The following is a 23,926-nucleotide window of genomic DNA, read 5'->3' as shown; positions in this document are numbered from 1 at the left end:
ATGTCTCATGAAATGATGCTTCTTGTTTTTTGAGATGTAAGATAAAACTGCCAATTCTTTCATTTGCTTCTCCAAAGAAAGCCTTATAAACTATCTTTCCAAGGAGCTGAAATATTCTTCTAACTTCTTACTTTGTAAGGAAAATATCAACATTGATATGATTCACTTATTGCCATAATATGTTTATTCAATCACTTTACACACAAAATTTCACATTTGGAGTACAAACTGCAAGGCTAATATGTTTATAGAAGGTCCTAAAACTGCATGAATCTTACTATCTTCTTGTCTTTTTTCTGATATTATCATTGCAGATGCAAATGCCTCTGATCTAGGAATGAGGCCATTTTGTATTTTTTCTTTGTTTTATAAGTTTCCACGGCTAAAGAATTTACCAAGTGTCTGGTAAAGAGTTTCTATGTACTGAGCTAGGTTAGTCCTTGGGAAGTAGACATAATCTTCCTATGGGGAAGGGTGGTAGGAGATTATGAACAATACTGATGCAAAACAGTGAGAAGTGGAAAGAAATAGTGAGCAGTTTCAAGTCACTGTGGCAGGACTCAATTAGGTAGAGTCATTAAGAGGGCATAAAAGATGAAATTGAAAAGACAGTAATAGAATGACAGAAAATATTGAAAAAAGATTTTAAAAACAAAGTCTTTTCATCATTAAGACCATCAGAATCACAACATTTGGTTTCTATTGACATAGGCCCAGAAGCACTTATAAAATAAGTGGAAATGGTATTGAAGGGAAAAAAAAAAGATAGGGGAAAATGGATATATCAGGCTAAGGTTAAACAAAGGAAGTCTTATGCTGGAGATGACATAATTTTGAGGGTGTTGAGGATTGAATCTCAAGAAATCTGTGGGAGGAGAAGAAAGCAAAGGCATAGAAAATCATCTTGGATTTTACTATTATAAAAAATAAACATATAAACCATAGAGCTTAGAACTATTTCTTTAAAGATAAATTTGCTCACATCTCAAATCTTTTCCTCTTCTACTCATTTCATCCTTTGGGTCTCTCTGAATCCTGGCTTTCCTTTACTACCCTTTCCAGCAGTAGATGAACTTTTACTCATTTTCTTAACAGTTAGGACCTAACTCACTGGTCAAGGTAAGGGCATTGAATCCTCTGATATCTCACACAATTAACTTCTCCTATGAAGGTTTACTACATACGTATTTGCTACCCAACCAAAATAATAGTATGTTCTTAATAAAAGTTAACTGATTTGATGGCTTCCAGTAGGTTGCAACACATTATGAACATGGAATTACCACAAAGTGGAATAAAGTGTGCCATCAAAGAAATTTATGAGCAAAAAAAGACAGGCTTCTCAGGTAGTCAGTGTGAGGAATGAATGGACAGAGGAGTTCATGTTTCACTGGAATCCAAGAAACATCAAGGGAAAGTAAAGAATGCCTCCCCCCTTCCCACCAGCTTGATACCTTGAGGCAGAAGTGTATGGCTGTGATCTGATCTGTGATGAGATCACAGATCCATCCCAGTACTTCAAGGAGCTCAACAGACTTCTAACCACTCATACAAGCAACTGCAATCATCCTCCTTTTCTCTTCTCCCACCCCCCACATCCAAGCAAAGACTTATATCCATTCTCTCTGGCATGCAGTCTCCTTCTCTACATTTACACAGCCATATTTCTTTCCCCCCTCCCCCATTCCCCTTCTCTCTCTCCACCTCCCCTCCTCCACAGGGAGGCCTTCCTCACCTCTCATTTGTACCTTTTAATTCATGTCCCCATAGCTGTTCTCATCTTTTCCTAATTCATTTTCCACCAGTTCAGTTCAATATTCGGTTAAAGGACCAGCAGGAACATAAAGAATTTCCTGAACCATTCCTACTGCTAGTACTCCTCTCCCTAATGACTTATGTATTTCTCTTGGATACATATCTACATGAAAAGCAGCATTAGGAGAAGAAAACTGGTATCAAAGCCAGGAAAAGGAGAACTGAGTTCTAGCCCTACCTCTGTTACCTGTGTGATCACCTTCAGTGCCCTAGCTCAAGGATTCTTAAACTTTTCCCACTTATCACCCCTTTTTTGCCCACGAAATTTTTACGTGATGCTGGATATATAAGTATATAAAATAATCATACAAATCAAACATTTATTACTAATAAATTAATTTTATGGCATCCACATTCAGTTACAAAATCCCATGTGGAGTCACAAATCACAGTTTAATAATCTGGGCTCTGAGCAACTCAATTACAGAGAAAGTGGAGCTTGTACTGGTATACAGAGTCTCCTTTCAATTAAATCATGGGTCCTTATGCCCAAGTGTACATATTTTTTCCCTTTAGATTACAAATTCTGTGAGATCAAAGGAATGTGGTTTTTTTTTTTTGTATTTGTATCAATGTAGCAATGATTAATCCAAGAGTTGGCGATCTTTAAAGTCTATTAGTCAATTCTGACCTGCCACTGAAGACAGTTCCTGTCCTCAAAGTAATAACATACTAATGAGAAAGAAAATATGTAAATAGGCACATACAAGAATAGATGAGAGGGAAAGTACTAGCAGGTGGGAGGAACTGAAAGAAAAGGCCTCCCTCAGAAGGGAGAATTTGAACTGAGTCTTAAAGGAAACCAGGGATTCTAAGAATGGAAGAGAACAGGAAGAGTAACTCAGCCTTGGGTCAGTGGATTTGGTCATTTAAGAAGTCATTACTAACTTTAGGAAGAGCAATTTCAACTAAAAATGTGTGCATATAGCAGATGTTCAATAAATGTTGGTAGTTGATTTGTCAACCTGATGACTGCCTAGAGTAAGATGATCAAAGTATGATTATCACTACTCTAATTCATCTTTTAATCAGTAATCAAGTTGATTTTCCTAAAATCCAAGTCAGACCATATATATCTTCCTCATTCTCCTCATTCATTCATTCCAAGGCTCCATCTAGGAAAAGAGGCAAAGTCAACAAACATTTATTAAGTGCCTTATCTATACCAAGCACTGTGCTAAGTGCTGGGGATTCAAAGAAAGGTATAAGCTCCCCCTCAGGAAGCTCAAAAATTTAATGAAGAAAGATAAAAGTTATACCATTTGAATGTAAGTCCCTACCTTTCCCACTCCCAAACCTCAATCCTTTCCCTCAAGACTCATTCCATTTGTCTTGTATCCCAGCCCTTTGAAGGAGGAGGTTTTTTTTGCCTGAATTGCTACCTAACCTTAATCAATGAATGGGCAGCCTCAATCAGACAGACTTGTTGAAGACCTTAGCTTAAGTCTCCCAATGCATCTCTAGTCATCCGGATCTACATCTGGGCACTGGACCCAGATAGCTCTGGAGGGGAAAGTGAGGCAACTGACTTTACACAGCCTCCCTCATTTTAATCCAATTCACTTGAATGTCATGGCATCCCCTTCCTGATGTCATGATCTTCTTTGAAAAGAAGGACAAACAACAAAGCGCTCCTTGAGAGCAGGTATATAGCGTTTTGCCTTTCTTTGTATTTCTTCAATATCTCACCATTCCATTTCATCAACATTGTATAACATCTGTTACAGAACTTCAACAGGGCAATTCTTCTATACCTGCCTTATCAACTCATTCCATTCTCTTACAATGACTCTTACAAACCTTTTCATCTCTCCTCAATTTCCCAAGGTCCCATCCAAATCTAACTCTTCTACTTGCTCAAGCAATCCCATTCTTTGTCTCCAAACTGCCCCGTCACCCCCACTGTATTAATTCTTTTCAGTATTTTCTTATCTAATGTCTAAAATCATTCTTATGTTTCCCCCAGCCTGGAAAAAAGCTTCATTTTCTCCTTCCACCCCTGAGAACTATGGCTTATATCTTTTCAGCCCTCTGTGGCTAAATTTTAGAAAAGGTCAATATGAAGTCGACAATTCAACTTTTGAAAGGAACCTCTGTTGACCTTTAATGACACATTTCCAATTATTTCATAAATCTTGAACCAGATGTCCATCTTAAAATTCAACATGTCCAAAATGGAACTCAGTATCTCTTCCCCTAAACTCTTCTACCTATTCTTAGTCTTACAGCCTAAGATTCATTCTGGACTCCTCACTCTTTCTCACCCATTCAAATATACAAGCTGTTGTCAAGGCCTGTTAATTTAACCTTCAGAACATCTTTTCTGAAGGAGAGTCCCTAATACGACTCTCTCCTCTGACACTGCCAAGGCTTTGGTGTAGGCCGTTCATGCCTGGCTCACTTCAATAGCCTGGGGGTAAGTCTGCCAGCTTTTCTCACTCCAATCTATTCCCTATTCAGTCACTAAACTGTTTTTCTTAAAACATAGTGGTGACCACATCAGGCCCTTAATCTTCTGTTTGGTGTCCAAAGTTCTCCATTAAATTCTATGCCTTCCTATCTTTCCAGTCTTCTCATATCTTATTCTGTGCTATGAACTCTTGGATTCAGTGACTCTGTCTTACTCTTTCATAAATAAGACATGTTTCTGTTCTGGGCATTTTCAATGACTGGTGCCATGTCTGAATGTTCCTTCTCAAATTTATCTACCTCTCTTACTTTTGTGCTTTCCCTCTGTTAACCATGTCTTATTTACCCCTGAATATAGCTTATTTGTATATATTTGCTTCTTATCTCTCCCATTACAATGTGACCTCCTTAAGGACTAGATTATCTTTAGACTCTTTTATTCCAGTACTAAACACAGGGCCTGGCACTGTAGTAGTACGTACTTTAATGACTGATTTCCTTCATCAATATCACAATTACCCAAATAAAGTCGTTCATTCACTTTTACCTAAAAGCCTCCTAATCTGTATCCAGTTTCTCCCTGGCTATGATCCATCCAAAGATGCCAAAATGATATTCTAAAGTGATGATCATGTATGTAACTCCCCAGCTCAAAAAACTTAAGTGGCTCCTCACTTCCTCCTGGAAAGAAGACAAAATTGTCTGATGTGGCCTTTGAAGCCCATCACTTTGAGGCTCCAGTCTATCTTTTCAGGTCAGCCACTTGGTATTCTTGGCCATATTGCCATAGATGGCACTCCATCTTCTCCGCTCTATCCCTTTGTATATGCCGTCCCCCATACCTGAAATGCTCTCTCTCTAGAAGTGCCTCTTAGAATCCTTATTCCATTTAAGTTTTAGTTCAAGTGGCTTCAAGAGGCTTATCCTGATTCTCTAAGTTGTCAGTGCCCCTCACCAGCACTATGTATTTATTTAGTAATATGTCTTATAAGTTATCTTTGAGCATAGTATTATCTCCCTAGTAGAACCCAAATTCCTGGAAGGCAGAACAATCAGGTTTTGTCTCTTTAACCCCAGCACCAACAGTGCCTGGCATAAGCTGGTGCTACTATATACTTGTTGATTATCAAACAGGTAAAAAGTTTGGTGGGAGGAAGAAGAACCTGGCAGTGAGAAAGATCTGGGATTAAAATTGGGATAAAATTAATTTTAATTAAAATTAAAAATTGGGATAGATGGGATGAAGCAGTTTTATATATGAAAATAGTAGTTTGAGCATTTCTATAAGAAATGACCAGCAGACTGGAGAGACTTATATGAACTGATGCTAAGTGAAGTGAGTAGAACCTGATCATTGTACACAGCAACAAGAAGGTGATTCAGTCCAATTCCAATAGACTTATAATTGAGAGAGTCATCTGCATCCACAAAGTACTCTATGGGAACTGAATGTGGTTTACAACAGAGTATTTTCACCATTTATGTCGATTTTGTTTGCTTTTTGTTTTCTTTCTCATTTTTTTCCCTTTGTGATCAGATTCTTCTTGTGCAGCATAACTATAGAATTATGTATAGAATGAATAACTATAGAAATATGTATGGAAGAATTGCACATGTTTAACATAGACTGGATTACTTGCTGTCTAGGGGAAGGAGTGGAGGGAAGGGACAGAAAAAATTTGGAAGGTTTTACAAGGGGGAATGTTGAAAACTTTGCATATATTTTGAAAACAAAAAGTTATTAAAGCAAAAAACAAAAAACAAACCACTTGTGTCATATCAAACTAATCTCATTTCTAAGACTTGTTTGGTGGGCTGGTGTCATGAAAAAGTAAGAATGGATTCAAAGATAGCACTATTAAGATACACACTCCAAAGAAGTACAGGACAAAGATAGAGGATGCAGATGTACAAAAATATTTAAAGCAGTTTATTTTGTGATAGAAAGAACTGGAAACAATGTGGGTATCCATCAGTTAAGGAATAACTGATTAGTTGAAGAAATATTGGTATATGAATGTAACCTATTATTGTGCTGTAAGAAATGACAATCATTACAATTTTATGGAAACCTGAGATCTATATGACTAATGCAAGTGAAGTGAGCAGAACCAGAACAATTTATATAACGACCACAAAAAGTAAAGGAAGATTATTCTGAAAGACAATGAGAAATTCTGATCAATGCAGTAACCAATTATAAACAAAACTCATAATGCAACATGCCTTCTATCTCTTGGTCTTCCATCTCATGGCTCCAAGGATTCTCTATTCCCCCATGTCTAGAACACTCTCCCACCTCTGATCCAACTGTTAGCCTCCCTGGCTTCCTTTAAGTTTCAACTAAATTCTCACTTTTTAAAGGAAGTCTTCTTTTACCCCCTCTTAATTTCAGTGAATTCCCTCTGCTAATCATCTATTCATCTTGTGTATAACCTTCTTTGTAGATATTTGCTTGCAAACTGTCTCCTCCATTAGATTGTAAGTTTCTTGAAGGCAGGGATTATTTTTTGCTTTTTGTGTATCCCCAGCATTTAACACAGTAGACATTTAATAAATATTTAATGATTGATAAAAATACACAATGAGACAAATAAAATTTATAATTTTAGTGATAAAACAATTTCCCAAAGAATTGTTTGGCTGGTTTTTTTTTTGGGGGGGGGGGGGGGGTAAAGATGCTGGAGTGGGCTATCATTTCCTTCTCTAATTCATGTGACAAATAGGAAAACTGAGGCAAACAAGATTAAGTGACTTGTACAGAATCATACAGCTAGTAAATATCTAAGGCAAAATTTGAACTCAGAAAGATTAGTGTTCCCAATTCTAGGCCCAGTGCTCTATCCACTTTGCCATCTAAATTCAAAAATTTATTTTGAGGAATAAAGATCAAAAATTTCAAAGGACATAGTTTTCAAAAATTGGACTGAAAAGCAACTGACTAGCACAGTCTTCAAACTATATCATAAAGCAGTAATCATGAAATCATTTGGTACTAGTTAAGTAGAATCCAGCCTCAGGCTGGAATTACAGGAAGAAAGAAATATCATCAACCTCAGATATGTAGATGATATTCTGATGGCAGAAAGTATAGTTAAGAAGCTTCTTGAAGTGAAGAAGAATATGTAAAAGCTGCTTTAAGCTTAACATCAAAAAACTAAAATCTTGGCAACTGGTCCCATCACTTATGGCAAACGGGGAGAAGAAATGGAAAACAGTGTCAGATTTAATATCTTTGGGCAACTGCAACCATGAAATTAAAAATGCCTTTTCCTTGGAAGGAAAGCTATAGCAAATCTGGAAAGCATACTAAAAGCAGAGACATCACCTTGCTGACTAAAGTTTATATCATTAAAGCTATGATTTTTCCAGTAGTAATGGAAAGATGAGTGCTGCAAAATCCACACTTTTGAATTGTGGTGCTGGAAAAGATTTTTAAGAGTCCTGTGAACATCAAGGAGCTCAAATCAGTCAGTACTTGAAAGAAATTAATTCAGGCTATTCACTGGAACGTCAAATACAGAAGCTGAAGCTTAAATACTTTGGCCAGATAAGAAGATGACAGATCTATTAGCTATAACCCTAATGTTGTGAAAGATTACAGGAAAAAGGTAAGGCAGAGGTTGAATTGGATAATGTCAAGGAAACAACAAACATGAACTCAGACTTTAGGAGACAGTGGAGGACAGAAGGATCTGGTGTGCTATGGTTTATGGGTTACAAAGAGTTGGCACTTACTAAATGAGCAACAACAAAAGAAGTGGAATGATAGGTGGATCAGTAGAAGAAATTCAATGAGCAGGACTCATTGAAGCTCAGTCTTGATAAACCCAAGAACACAATTAAGAAAAGGTTCCCTATTCGACAAGTTCTGTAAGGAAAACTACTTGAAAATAGTTTAGCAAAATTTAGGTTTAAGCTAATATCTTGTACTAAATATTTAACAAATGGATTTCAAATATATTTTCCCTTAATGTAAAAAGACATCATAAAAAAACTCAAAGGGATCAAGGTTTTGGATCTACCGCTAGAGGAAAAATTCATAAGAGGATAGTATAATTCAGTGGAAAAAGTATTGGCTCTATGTTGGAGGGTCTAGGTTCACATGCCAATTCTAACACTACTTATTGCTCTTGTCAATCTTGGCAAAGTTGCTTACCATCCAAGGGCCTCAGTTCCCTCAGGTACAAAAATGGTGGGACCTGAATTAGATGTTCTCTGAGGCAGCTTCCACTGCAAGATTTGAGAGAGAGAGAGAGAGAGAGAGAAAGTGTATGTGTATCCCAGTGCCTGGAATATAATAAATGCTTGTGGACTAGCTGACTTAAAAAAAAAAAACCCCGACAATCATAGGACAAAATTCCCCACATCATTATTTACAAAAGAATGTAAACCAGCCATACTCAGTAAACTGGTAAGGAAAAAAAGTCAAAATTAGAGTGGCTGTGAAAAGACAGGCATACTATATGATAGAAAAGAGAAATGCATCAGAGGACTTCAGTTAAAAGCTAAGTTCTGACAGTCATTAGCCAGTTAGTGACTCAGATTTGGAAGTACAGGCTTCAAGTCCCGTATCTGTTATTTACTAGCTGTGTGATCACTGGCAAACCTCTGAACCTCTATAAGCCTCAGTTTCCCAATTGGAAATGAGATTAGATGACCTCTGAGGTCTCTTCTAACTCTTGATCTATTAGGTTATGAAGTTGTATGACCTTGGGTTAATCACTTAAATTCTCAAGATCTCAGCTTTCTCATTTATAAAATGACAGGATAGACTAGATAAGTGCCCTCCAAAGTCCTTGTCAGTTATTAATCTATACACCTGTGATGATTTGTTCAATCAGTCTGGAAAATGATTTAAGAAGCATACCAGAAATCAATTCAATTGTTTATACCATGTGACTTGGTAATACCACTACTGAGCATATCCCTCCAAATACATCATAGAGGGTAAAGTCTCATATATATCAAAATATTTAGAGTAGCACTTTTTGTGATGGAAAAAAACAACATACTGTGATGGAATATTAATGTTTTAGGGGAAATGATGAGCAGGATGCTCTCAGAAAAAAAAAATCTGCAAAATCCTCTGTGAACTCAAACAAAATAGCTATGTTCTGGGATAACTAGCTGTAAATGACTTTGTTATTCTCAGCAGTACAATGATCCACAACTACTTTGAAGGATTTATGAAAAATCCTATTCATATCCAGAGAAGAAATTTGATTGTGTCTGAATACAGATTAAAGCATTCTTTCTCTTTTTTAAACTTTATTTTCCTTGAGGGTTTTTATTTTTATTAGAGTGGGAGATCTATGTTCTCTTTTACAATATAAGTTTCATGGAAATGTTTTACATGACTTCACACGTGGTTTCTTAATTGTGGGTGGGGATAAGGGAGAAAATCTAGAATTCAACAACGTAAAAAAGTAAATGTAAACAACAAATGTAAAAAAGCCAAATATACAAATGTAACAAAATTGTTTAAATATAAACAATATATTGTTATATAAACAATAAACAATGGGGAAAATATTAAATAAGTCAAATAAAGTGGGGGAAAAATACAAAAAAACTGAAAAACAATGGTGTATCTATGGATTGGAGAAAGGCTGGTCAAATTGAATGTAACATAATTACTACAATGTAAGAACATTGAGACATTCAGGAAAGCTTACGAAGACATATGAATTAAGGTAGAGAAGTAAGCAGAAATGAAGTAAAGTTAGACTATGATAATATAAAGGAAAATACCTAAAAAACCTCAATCAAAACACAGATCAATGACAGCAGAAAGGTATGGAGACATTCCTATTTTCTCAGTGGAGAGGTGATAGACCACATTCTAAGATACGGTCAATGATTGGGTATGGTTTTTTTGTTTTGTTTTGTTTTGTTTTTTTAACAAAAGGAGAGTTTTATTGTAGACAGGAAATTTGGGAAGTGATTATCTATTTTTCTTAAGAGCATCAATATAATAAATAATTTTTTAAAAACAGCACACTAAATTGGACTGATTCTAAATAAGTGACAAGCTAGCCAGCAACAGGGTAAACATGCAAATAATAATTTCAGGAAATTTAACCTTTTTCATTTCTTTTTTTCCTAATTCTTTTCCCTTAGACAAAGCTATGTCCTGATTTCGCTTTGACATTTTCTCTTTTTGGTTTCCCTCCTCCAGTTTCCCATGGCTTAGACTCTTACCTGTATAAATTTTGTCTTTATATTTTCTCCCTTAGAGAAACTATGGCTTCATAAACTACCTTTACATAAAAGATTCCTAAATATATCCCTCTTTTCCTCCTCCTCCTCTCTGACTCAGTTTTTGATTCTAACTGTGTAATAATTTGACTGGACTAAAGTTCACATATAAATTTTCCAGGCTTTTTCACAATTGTTTCCTATGCCTGGAATTCACTTGCTCCTTAAAAATACCCCTCTTTGAATTCTCAGTTTTTTTTAAAGTTCATCTCAACTATGACCCTCTTCTACATAAGGCCTTTCCTATTCCTTTCAATTGCCAATTCCTCTCCCCTCATCCATATTACCTTGTCCTTATGTGTCATATATTGTCTCTTCCAATGTAATTTAGGAAGCCCATTAGAGAGAGAAATCATTTCATTTGTATCTTTTCATCTGCAGGGCCTAGCATACTATCTATATACTGTATGTGCTTAATAAATGTTTACTGATTAAATGCCTGAATTATTAAAGTATTTTTGTTATACCAGCCTTGGCATTTATATATTGATGTTTACATTTTCTAAATAATTTTAAATTTTTCGAAGACAAAAAAAGATATATGTATTCTCAGCAAAGTGTCTTGAACATCTAAGTATTCAAACACATCTTAGTAGCATGAAAGCATGAATTTTTAAATATATGTTTGGACATATGAATTTATGACAAAAATTCCTCAAGAGAAAAACGTCAGCTTGTTAATATTGATTTAACTACCAAGTACAGGAACTATTAGGATACAATACTTAAAGGATGACAAAAGATAGAAATAATTAGTGTTGGAAGGTTCTGGACAGACATCAATTTACTACTAGTAGAACTTGAAATTGATCAAGCAATTTTAGAAGGCACTTTGGAATTACAAGTAACCAAAATTGAATTACAAGTAACCAAAATTATTCATAAATTTTGATCCAGGGATTTCACTACTAGACATATGATAAGAGGCCACTGATAAGCAGAAAATTCTCACATACATCAGAATATTGACTGCAGCATTTTTTTTTTTTTTTTTTTTGTCAAAGCAAAAAACTGGAAACACGGCCATATTATGGTACACTGAATTTAAGGAATATGTTTGGGCTATAATAAAGAGCAAATATGATATATTCAAAAAGCATGAAAAGATTTGCAAATACTAGTGCAGAATGAAGAAAAGACAATGTAATAATGATAATGTAAATGGAAAAAACAATCACAAAACAAAAGTGAAATGTTACAAAAGTATAAAAAATTAGCATGACTTGAAAAAAAAATGAGAAAATATTTTCATTACATTCCTCTGCAAGGTCATCATATTTTAATTCATTTTGTTGATTTTCCCCCTTTCATCATAAAAATAAATTCTTTTTATTGGATGGCTCCCGTGGATGGGGAAACAATGCTGGGAGAAATTTTGGTGATGAAAACAAAAGCTATTAATGACTAACATTTTTATATAGCACTTATCAGGTGTCAGTTTCTGTATTAGGAGCTTGCTTTATCTTTGTGATCTTATTTGATTCTCACAATAATCCTGAGAAGTGGATATTATTGCTACCCCTATTTTCCAGATGAGGAAACTGTAGCAGACATTGTCCAGACAGTCATTATCTGAGATCTGAACTCAAGTATTCCTGACTAGATTCAGGCTCTATTCACTGTGCTACTGAGTTGCCTTGCATAGATTAGTAAGAACACATTTTAAAAAACCAAGTTATGGTACATAAATTTGATAGAATATTGTTGTATAAAGTGATGAACAGAAATACAGGGAAGCAGGGAAAGGTTTATAAGAACTGATGCAGAATGATAACAACAGAACCAAGAAACATTATACACACAACAAGGCAAAGAGAAGGAATAAGAGGGGCAGCTAGGTGGCACAATGGGATAGAGCACCAACCCTGAAGTCAGAAGGACCTGAGTTCAAGTCTAATCTCAGACACTTAATACTCCCTAGCTGTGTGACCCTGGGCAAATCACTTAACCCCAATTGCTTCAGCAAAAAAAAGAGAGAGAGGGCGATCGAGCACGTGCGCGAGAGAAGGAACAAGAAGCAATCTAATTGAATGCTATAAATTATAATGATCAAATTTGGACCTAAATAATAAATAACAGAAGGCATCCCCCTACCTTCACTGTGGAATACTTTATGTCAGACAAGTTAGCAGTTTTGCTGAACATCTCTCATTATCAGTATTCTCATCTGTAAAACCAGGGAGCTAGGCTCAAATACTTCTAAGGTCCACGGCTATTTCTATAACCTTGTGATAGGTATAATCGGAATAATAATACATGTCCCATTTTCCTCATAAGAGTGATCCTTATTATGAAATGATAATGTATGCAAAGTATTTCCTTCCCTATAACCAAAGCACTAAATTTAAATTTTAGCTGTTATTCAATTACTCTGTAAGTCCTGCTCCTACTGTGGGCTCAGGAAAGCAGGATAAGTGTTAGAAATGTAAAGATAAAGTAATACATGTCCCTGTATTACAGGGGCTTAGATGGGGGTTGGAGAATATATATATAAGGAGGAAGGAGAATAAGAAAGGGTTTCATGTAGAATATAACTCTTGAAAGAGATGAAAATAAGTAAGAAAAGAATTCCAGTCAATGGGGGAGTCACAGTTAATGGAGTATCATGTGTGCATTTATAGCAAGTAGACCAATAAAACTAGAACTCATTATGCATGAAGAGGAATAATGTAGAAGAACACTGAAGAAGGGGCTTAGTTATTAAGACTGTCAAGCCAAATTGAGGATTTATATTTGACCCCAGAAATTAAGAGGAAGGCTCTGGAGTTTATAAAGTAGGGAAGTGACATGCTTTAGGAAAGTCATCCTGGCAGCTGTAGGGAAGATAGATTGGAGTTGTGGCAGACACAAAATCAAAAGAGGCTGTGGAGAAAGAAACGACAAGATTTAGCAACTATTGGCATGTGTGGGGTAAAGGGGAATGTGGAGAGGAAGATAACATCAAGAGTGGTCGATGCCCTTGAAAAAAATAGGGAAGCTTTGGAGCAGAAGAGATTTTGGGAGGAAAAATAACAAATTCTATTGAATTTGAGATGCTTACTTACTAATGGCTATCTAACTTGAAATGTTTCATAGGCAACTACTGGTACATAACCTGAGCTTAGAAGAGTTAAGAATTGGAGATATGGTTCTGGGAATTATTTGGATAAAGATGGTAACTGAACCTAGTACACTCTCTATAAAAATGAAAACAAAACAACAGAACCCAAACACCTGAAATATAAAATTTCACAAAATAATTTTAATTTTTGCCATTGTACCTTTCAAAAAATGGAGCAGAATTGCTATTATTTCTTATCATAAAAAGGTACAATTTTCCCTAGCCAAATAATAGTTTTTATATCTAATAATAAACATGAATATAACTAAAAACAAATATAATGATTTGATGTCCTGACCAAAAAAACAAGCAAACAAACTCCATGCAACTACAAGCCAAGGCAGTATGAAAATATGTTCTTGTGGGGAATTTTATTGAAATCTTTGAGTTCTTTATACACATTAAGAGGCACTTGTGTCTCTTAATAATAATAATTAACCTCAAATCACTATACAAATGACTAAAGGTATTTTTTTCAGATAGATAAAATAGGTAAATTGCATCTCATAAACAAATAATTCACACTTTCCACTAAAAATGAGCATGCTGCCCAGCTCCACTATACCTATTACTTCAACAAAACCTTTAAGTTCCCACCAGATTGAATAATGGTCAAAAATTTATGGGAAACTGTAATGATATCTTCTACCTTAGAATTTACAACAAGTTGTCAAAAGTCCCTGACTAGAAAAGGAATGAAAGCAAAGTGAGCACCAGGTTTATGAGAGATCAAACAGGATGAACTTTGCAAGATTCTCTGTGGCAGCAAGAGCAAAGGACTTCCCTGACAAAAGTTCCAGGGAGACCAGGGGCTCTGTAATCTGTAACACTATCTAGAGAGAGAGAGAGAGAGAGAGAGAGTGAGAGAGAGAGAGAGAGAGAGAGAGAGAGAGTGAGTGCGCGTGACACACACATGAGGGGGAGGGAGGGAAAGAGTCAGTCCTGAACATCTACCATGCTGAACCTCAAAGTTCCAAGAAGGTTTTAGGATTGTCCTAATCCAAGAAGGATTAGGACAAGAACCAAACAAAACTAACCACACATTCAAAAGTGTAAAGAGGAGGAAGGAAGGGAAGCCTAATCTTACCACAAACTAACAGTTTAGGAACTAAAGCTGGAGAAGAAAGTACATTTTTTAAAAACATCACTCAGTATCAAAAATTAATGCAAATCCAGAGCCCTCTGAAAAGGAAGGAGTACAACTGCAAATATGTAGAGAGCCAGAACTGGAGAAGTACACTTGAAACCAGGTATTATTAACTCAGTGGAATTGATGAGATGATTGTTCTCTAGTTCACATATATACTTAGTATAGTGATGTTCTCTAGTTCACACATACAAGTATGATGGAATGATGTAATTGTAATAAGAGTATGTAAGGGCCAAGAAGGACTGGAAGAGAGACATTTTATTTTTGATCATCCTGGTGGCTCTCCTGCCTCCTCCACTAAGACCAAGGACTTGGGCTGGTTCTGAGATCCTCCAGAAAGCTAGCCTGCACATTACACAAGTAGATAAAAAATTAAAAAAAAAAAGGATTTCTCCACAAAAACTATATGAATACTCAAAGGAAATGAAGTAAAATAGAAAAAAAAAATTTATTTTGAAGGAAAACAATGGAAGGATAAAGAGTAGCTTAGAAGAGAAAGACCTTTAAGAAAAATCTTTGTAGAAAAGGAGATTCAAAACTAGAAAAAAGGAAATAGAAATCAATGAATCCATGAGGCAGTTAAAAAAAATACCCCCCCCCTAAAAAAATGAAAAGACAGAATAAAATAAGATATTAATATAAAAAAACTGACCTTTAAAAAACAAGGGAAAGATTTTAAGAATCATTGGGCTCCCTGAAAACAATGTGGTTAATGTTGTTTTTGTTTTAAGCCTGGACACAAGAAATCAAATGCAAACTGTCCAAATGTATTAGAATCACAGGTCAAAGTAAAGATAGAATCTACGGATCACCTCCCAAAAAGAAGTCCCAGGAATGTCACAACCAAAACCCAGAACTTTCATGTCAAAGAAAAAATATTACCAAAAAAACACCAGTTCAAATATTCAGGAATTTCAGTTGGGACCATATAAGACCTGTCAGTTTCTACTAAAAATGAGAGATCATGGGATATACAACATTCTAAAAGACAAAAGATGAAGACATACAACCAACTTTGCAAAGCTGAATATAATCCTGAGAAGAAGGAAGGGGGCAAGAAGACTTTTAACCAAATAGGGGTCTTTTAAGTATTTGAGATGAAAAGATCAGAAATGTGTATGTGGTTTGAAATACAAATACAAGAGCCCAGAGAAACCTAGAAGGATAAACATATTAAGAGTAATATATGATACAGTACTGACTAATAAAAATTTTCATGGGTGGAGACACAAGTGCCTCTTAAAAACCTTAAGGTCTTCAAAAGGTACTGAAAGAGTGAATAAGAAAAACAGAGGTCCTGAGGATAGAGAAATGGAAGTGATGGTAAAAGAAGACATATACTAATGAATCATATGTAAGTAATGAAGCACAAATTGAACAACTCTGAAGATAATGTGGGATTTATTATATACTTCCTTTTGTGTTCCTTTTACATATCCTAATCACTAATTTCATTCACCCTAATCAAAAATTAATACTTAGTAAAGTGATTTTGATTTTAATAGATTGGCCAAGACCAATAAGTCAAATGAGAATTTTTTGTGTTAATTATCTGTGAATGCCAGGAAACTCAGACAAGCTAAAACTGTTTGGAAATGAGAGTAAAACCTCAAAATGTCAGCCTGAATCCCTAAATAATTCCAATGCTACTTTTTAATTTATGTGTAAACCTTCTCCTCACTGTCAAAACCTATTGGCTGCTAAGACAAAAATCATAAAGTCCAATTCAGCATATTCTATCAGAATTTTTCTAGGTGGTTAAAATTTTCTTTTAAATATAGCTTAGCCATTATACAAGATGATTATATTTCTTTTGATAAATGTTCTGGTACTGTTTCAGGAAAACTGGAAAAATAATTTATTTTCTCCTGAATTTTGGACAGATCTGAAAAATTACATTAGGAATAGTAAAATAGGAACTAGACCTGTTATTTCAGTGGAGTAGGATACTGCCTTCTACCACTTGTAGACTGGTACTTTGTCATATAAGTCTTTTTTCCCCCCAATAAATAAACATGAAGCACTTAGTAGGTATCAGGTACAATGCCAAGATCTGAGTTTACAAAGAATAAAACAATTTTTATTCTGAAGAACTTTACAACTTAATGTGGAATGTCTTTTCTGATATATTCCCAAGAAGATTTATACTTTATCATTTTCTCTGGATTCATTCTCCTAATTTACACTTGTATTCATGTGGAGGAACCCCAGAGGCCAGTTAATTACTCTCTTCTCAGAGATTTCCTCTAAGTATCCCTGAGTTTTCCGGGTAAATTTCCTTATCCTAGTCCTCATGTCATGTAAGTCTTAAAGAGCTGCCTATAATCCTGACAAGGCTAAGTTTGCCCAAGATCACACAGACATGATGTGAACCCGTCTCCCTACCCAAAGCCAACTCTATTGTATTATGGTGTCTCTTACAATATGAACACATATTAATTACATCAGACATTCAAAAAGTACTTTAAAGATTTACAAATTATTTTCTTTCAGTCCTCACAAAAACCTTGATTTGGTCACAGCTTTTATAAAAATTTATTATTTTCATTTTATAGATGAAATAACTGAGGCTGAAGAGAGCTCACAGTTGATAAGTTTGTGGTACGATTTCAACCCAGGTCTCCTGTGTCCAGAGCCAGTATTCCTTTTTCTACACTCTTTCTTAGATGCTCCTTCAAGACTAGGGAGAGGAATAGGAGTGGTAGGGCACATATGTATGGCACAAGGTCTTTCTATTGGTACCAAAATAACATGCTTTCTTCTAACTATCACAAATGCACCATAATGGTGAATAACACTGCAACAAAGTATTAAAGGCTTTCCTGGTCCTGGCAGATGGATCATAGGAACAGCTAAGTAAGATATATCTCTAGCAATGCCATGAAGTACAGAATATCTTCTATGAGTCTATAAATTCATGAAAAAATAGGTGACAGAACCCAAGTATTTAGAGGAAGGTAAATGACAGTTAGAAATATAGAGAAAATATTTAAGTTTATGGAAAATCAAATAGAATAAGTCAGCTTGAAGTATGGGAAACTAGCCCAGTATAAGCCTGAGAGTAATAATTAAGAGACCAGATTTTTTTCATTCTTCCTGTTGTCATGGGAAAAAAACTGGAGGTAATAGAGAACCCCTAGAGTTTTTTGAATGGGGAGTGCAAGATGTGATACAGGCAGACTTATACCTTAGAAGGATCAATTTGACATCTGAGGGGAAGATGGATTGGAGTAGGGAGAGAACTGAAGCATGCAACTAGAGATGTCTAAGGAAAATTCATCTAAGCTGAAATATGTACTGCCTATACCTATAGAATTTATATCATTATAAAGTCTCACTTCCATAGTAAAGTAGATTTTGTGACATTAAAGAAGGTTGGCCTGATTATGTGTTACTGTTAGGGTCTTACTATGAAGAAAAGAAAAGCTGTCTATGGACCAGTCACAGGAAGGGGTCTCAGGTTGTAACCAAAAGGCCAGAAAGCTTGGTTTGTCAGTCGCCATATTAACATGTTAATAATTTTTTGGTACCCTGATTACAATGAATTCATCATATGGTCGGTGGCTATATTGCAGTCATTCTAAAATTAAAATGTCTAATTTGTAGAAAAAAAGGAACAAAAATAACATTTTACCATTCAAGACAATTATTTATCAATCCCTCTTTCCTTTCTCTGCTCCAAAACCAAATCAACCCAGCACAGAATAAGATACAAGGTCTGGAGGATAAAGAGCAAAGGTGAAATGAGAATGAATGAAAAACATTTATTTAGCATCTATAAGCCCTATCCCTGCCAGATTTTCCATTCCCCTCTAGTAAGCTATTTGGATCATTTGGTCACAAAATCTTACTGCTTGAAGGAATATATAACCCCTATGTAAAGTTCAAGTTCCCCCTTCTCAAGCAATCACTCAGCCTCAGATTGACAGCCCATTCAGTTTTTTTTAAGACACCTCTATCAGGAAGGTCTTCTTATATTAAGGCAAATGCAGTTCCCTATAATATCTATTCATTCTTTCTAATTCCATTCTCCAGGGCCATGCAGAACAAATCTAGTTTCTCCTTCCACTTGACATAGAGAGATTTGGAATCATATGTGATTCAAATTTTGGCTTTTCTATTATTCATGTGACACTATCTGGATCTCACTTTCCTCATATATAAAAAGTGTATGTGGGGGGTGGGATGGGTGTCTTGGAATAATGTTCAAAAACTTCCTTCGGAAACTCAGTATCTTGTGTATCCTCCAAATCATGCAATCATGTTTCCAAATCTTTTCTCCAAGCTAAACACATTCAATTCTTTAACTGTTTCTTATGACCTGGTTTAAGCCTTCTTACTTCCAGAACCATGTTCCAATGTGTTTTGAACTCCTGCTTTCTGTGAATGTAATCTGTAGCTGTGAATTCATAACACAAATTGGTTACAATCTGTGAATGTTCAGGACTTTTCACAAAAACAATAACTAGTAATGGTTGGTTGTTTTTGGAAGGGAGGAACTGGAAGATGTGGAAGGAGGAACAGTTGAAGGATTTAACAAAATTGTAAGTAATGGCCATGTCAGAGCCAAAGTTTAGGCCCATTAATACCACCTATATCAGTTACTTTTCTTACTTGCCTACCTAAAATATCTTGAAATGGAACAGTTCAGTGTTTCTTCAGGCTTGGATTGGTTACTTCCCAAAGTGATCATACAATATATGATTCAGATAGGTAAATTAATGTGGGTCCTCCTGCAGCCTGAAAAGAAGGCAGCTATCACCTAAAGCACCTAAAACATGACCCCCTAACATATCCCTCCTCAAAACTTTTGTCCTCAACTTACTTTATGATGCAAAAATATTGAAATTTTTTTTAAAAAGGTACTCCACCTTTTACTCTACAATTGAAAATAAAGTTAAAAAATACAAACATTCTAGGGAGTAGTAATTAAGTTTATATAGTCTCAGCAAGGGCAGCTAGGTGTCTGAAATATCAGGAAGATCTGAGCTCAAATCCAGCCTTAGACACTTAGTAGCTTTATCAGGAAGATCTGAGCTCAAATCCAGCCTTAGACACTTAGTATCTATATGATCCTGAGCCTGTCTGTCACTTATTCCCGTTCGCTTCAGTTCCTTATCTGTAAAATAAAGTGGAGGAGAAAATGGCAAATGGCTCCAGTATATTTGCCAAGAAAACCTCAAATGGGGTCACAGAAATGTAGGCAACTGAAAGGACTCAACAAAAATCTTAGAAAGGTTAAAATGACTGAAATAAGACAATGATTGCCAGAAAAACAAAAAACAAAAAACAAGGGACATAGGCAGGGTAGAGAGAGAGCATCAAGGTAGAGATAAAGAGAGGGTGATGGTGCCAAAAGATAAAACTTCACTTGTTCAGTTTTATATACCAGTTGGCCCTAGAAACCTGGTCAGATTTCAAAGCCTTTATGATGGAGTTTTCAGAGGGTTTAAAAGCAAGGTTAAAAGTTATTCATTAAATTTAAATGCAATGTCACTATATAAAATCATTCCTGAAAAATCATTATTTTCTCAGAATAACTTCATTCTGCAGGCAGTTCTCAAGAAAACTGTTTATAGGGTCACAAAATTAGAACTGGAAGGAACTTTTAATTATCAAGCAGCCAATCCCTTATTTTATAGAAGAGGAAACTGAGGAAGGAAAGTGCCAAACACCTTTCTACATGCTTTAGAAATATCTCATTTGACCCTCACAACGATCCTTTTTGAAAAGGATGCTATTATCTCCATTTTACAAGTGAGTAAGTTGAGGCAGAAAAAGGTTAAGTGATTTGCTCAGGGTCACCCAGGACCCCTTAAGTCAGAGGCAGGAGAAGCTGAACCTAGAACTTCCTGACTCCAAATCCTGACCTCCAACCATATTGTCCTTTTTAAAAATGCTAAATAATCATACTCCCCTCCACTACCCCTCTTTCCTCTCCTCCTCCCAAAGAAAAGGACTCGAAAGAAAAAGCCTGCCTGAATCAATTGTTTTCTACTCCTTAAGATAAGGTTAGTTCCCTCATTGACCTGCCATAGTATAAACAGTACATTGGGGCAGAAAAGGCAATCTGTAATCACAGAAATATATTTCTTCAGAACCAGAATCAGAAATTTTAATAAATATATGCCTTGTGATTTCTAACATCACAAAGATCAACTGGTTCTCTAAAATATAGGATTTTCTTGCAACTTCAATATATTTGATATTTCCCCCCCAATGTCCAATCGGATATAAGAATATTTAAATGGTAAGGCAGTTATGTTTTAAAACAGAATGGAAGGTTATTCAGTTTTTAAAAACCTGTTTGTTTATAAGCACATACGTTATGCAATGCATTAAAAACAACAACCCTAAAAACTATAATCTACAGAAAGTTTTGGTTAACTTTATTAGTTACAGATAAGTATCCTTTATTACTATGACTTACTACCCAGAAAGGGATTAATTTTTTAAAAAATCTATCTGAGCACACAAATGACTACCCCAGCAGCCTTGTACTTTTCTAGTAGTACAGTGTGATTACCACGGTAACCTGGAAACACTGCTCCCAACAACAAACTTGCACACAAAGACATAATAAAGCCTCTAATTCTGTATGTTTTACCTTTCTACTTAAGGCCTACTGAAGCAAAGGGAGTAAGAATAAAAAATAAGTGCAATTTAAAAAATTGAGTTTCGAAATACTTGCCATATTTCGGTTGCCCAAATCAAAGAACACACAACACATTTCTCCACAGTAACCTGTGCATCCTGGATACTTTTGGCCACATTGGCCAAACTAAGTAGCAAAACTAAACCACACCACCCGAGTCTGCTTAACTCAACTATAAGTCGAGATGGGCACAAGTCCTAGAAAGAATGCCACAAGGGACATGAAATTCGGAAAGGTCATTGAGGAGCTTAGATTAAGTATTCTCTCACAAAGCAGCAACTGGCACCGTAGTCACCCTTCCTACAAAATGAGGGCATTCCTGCAAATTCACCACTCAGTGACAGTTTGGAAACTCCATTTCAAGCAGTAATACGGAAGGAATTCTATTGAAGGGAAAATTCAAAGAGAAGGTAATAGAACGCTATCCCTGGGGAAAATTACCCCTCCAAATTTGTTTTCTGTATTCGTTTCTCTAAGCCTATGGACAGGAAGAGGGCTGAAATGCTCTCCTAACATAAGACCTGGAGGAAAGCACCTGATTAATGCATTTAGGCTGAAGCAAAGTTTACATTTCCCCTTCACCCCAGGAGCCGAGCGCCTTTCTAAGGCCGGGGTGGGAACTCCGCCTGCGGCCGGGGGCTTTATACCTCGGACCCCCGCTCCTCGCGCCGGACCCCTTCCCCACCCCCTTCGCCGGGCCCCGGGGTGGGAAATTGGCGGAGCACAAAGAAGTTGGGGCGTTCGGGGGTTAGTGGAGGACGGCCCGAGGAGATCGGGGCCGCGCACGCCGAGGCCCGGGGCCACAGAGGCACGAAGCCGTTGGCGTCCCGCACGCCAACCCAGCGCCGCGGCCAGCTCGCCAAGCGCCGTTCCGAAGCCAGGAGCACCTGGAACCCGTCTAGATCCGGGCCCCGCGGCCCAAGGTCACCCACGCCATGCCCGGCCCCACGGGAGCCGGTCTCTTGCAGCCCCCGAAGCCCCTCGACCGGCTATGGTTGGGGATTGGGGCAGCCGTGGGCCGGCTCCGGCGGCGCTTCCTTCCAAGCCCTCCCCTCCCCTGGGCCCGGCCGGGCCCTCCCTGCCCTCCCGTAGCCCCGAACCGGCGCTGGGCCACTCACATCTGCGGAGCCACTTCATCCAGTGGTAGACGATGGTGCTGTGGTGCTTCTTGTTCTCGATGCACCATGACGACAGGCCCTGGATGGATTCCATCGTGTTGGTCACCGACTGGAATTTGCGATCCAGCGAAGATTCCAGGGCCCCAGCCGACGAGGAGGCCTTGCTGCCGCCGCCTCCGCCGCCGCCGCCGGCCGCCATCTTTCCCCCTTGCACAAGCGCTGCTGCTCCTCCTGCGGCGGCGGCGGGAGCGGGCAAAACAATCACTGCGGGTGCGTGCAAGCTGGGGGCTGAGAGGGAAAGAGAAAGCGGGTGCACGCGCTCGGCTGGGCTGGCGGTGGGGGCGGGAGGGCCGGCGCCGGAGGCGGCCCCGAGGCGCTCAGAGGGGGCGGCCGAGGAAGCAGCTAGTCTTGCACTTTGATCAGTTTGGAATCGGATGTAGTGTTTAAACCAGTCCGGGACCAGAGGTGGTTCGCTTAGAGGGCAGGGGCGTACAAGGCCTAGAGCAATGCCCTTCTAAACCTCTGGCCCGAGTGGCAAGCGTTTTGGAACGCAGGGACCCTGCTTCTAGCAGGGGCCTGACCGGCACCTTGCACTCATAGCCCCTCTCCCAACCAGAACCAGGGAGTCCCGTGGGACGGGGGATGGGAGTTGTGTCGGGCGCCTAAACACTACCCGACTCCTCACCCCCACCCCCTTCCCTCCGTAACACTTTCTCAAACCCCTCGCAGCCCTCGCACGAGAGCCACCAGACTACCCAGCCAGAAATTTTTTTTGCAACGCAACAGCGACAGTAAGGTTGCTGCGCATGCGCCACCCAGCCCCGCCTCCCCTTCCTCTTCAATCTAGAGGGAAGGGGAGGAGTGGAGGCGATCCACTTAGACCAATCAAGATCGATAGACGGAAAGCGCGCGCTGAAGTCCGCACACGCGCGAGAGCAAAGGGCCCCCTCCGACTCCTTCTGCGCCTGTGTCACAAACTCGCGTGTTGAGCGCTGGGAAAAAAGGGAGGGGGGAGAGAGAGTCGGCCGATCTGTGGGGAGGTTTGGGGGAGGGGCCCGCTTTGCCCTCTCCCTTTGGATCTCGGGGCCTCAAGGTCTCTCTTGATGTCGTTCTGCTCACGGAAAAGGGCCAGGGAATTCCCACTGCGAAGCAGCTACTGTTATTCCCGGGCGACTGCAGCCCTCGCTTCCGCTAACTCTCCGGAGCACCGAATCGGGACGAAGCGGCCTGCCGCCATCTTGCAGCGCCTCAGAAGACGCGCATGCGCCAACTACAGTAAGACATGAACTGCGCAGACTCCTGAAGGGAACGGTTTTTCTCGCTCCTCTCTCTGCAACTCCACCTCGGGAGAAACCATTCGGGGCCACCTGACCGTTCAGACCACGTAGGGGGAAACCGTAAAGAGTAGTAACAAATAC

At 38.0% G+C, this 23,926-nt stretch overlaps 1 protein-coding gene across 5 annotated transcripts in view; it reads right to left on the bottom strand.

Annotated features, from left to right (window-relative positions):
• RPRD2 (regulation of nuclear pre-mRNA domain containing 2) overlaps nucleotides 1-23,926 on the bottom strand; it is a 79,042-nt gene extending 55,116 nt beyond the window's left edge. For 3 of the 5 annotated variants that reach the window (XM_031967459.1, XM_031967462.1, XM_031967461.1), the window contains exon 1: nucleotides 22,509-23,925. In XM_031967459.1, coding sequence (XP_031823319.1) covers nucleotides 22,509-22,707 — 199 coding nt within the window. In that variant the 5' untranslated portion in view covers nucleotides 22,708-23,925. Of the gene's footprint in view, nucleotides 1-22,508 lie in introns of all 5 variants that reach the window. The other 2 variants (XM_031967460.1, XM_031967463.1) reach the window with 2 other exon arrangements.

This window comes from Sarcophilus harrisii, chromosome 4 (genome assembly GCF_902635505.1).
Source record: "Sarcophilus harrisii chromosome 4, mSarHar1.11, whole genome shotgun sequence".
Lineage (NCBI taxonomy): Eukaryota > Metazoa > Chordata > Mammalia > Dasyuromorphia > Dasyuridae > Sarcophilus > Sarcophilus harrisii.
This window is presented reverse-complemented; position numbering and strand designations above follow the sequence as displayed.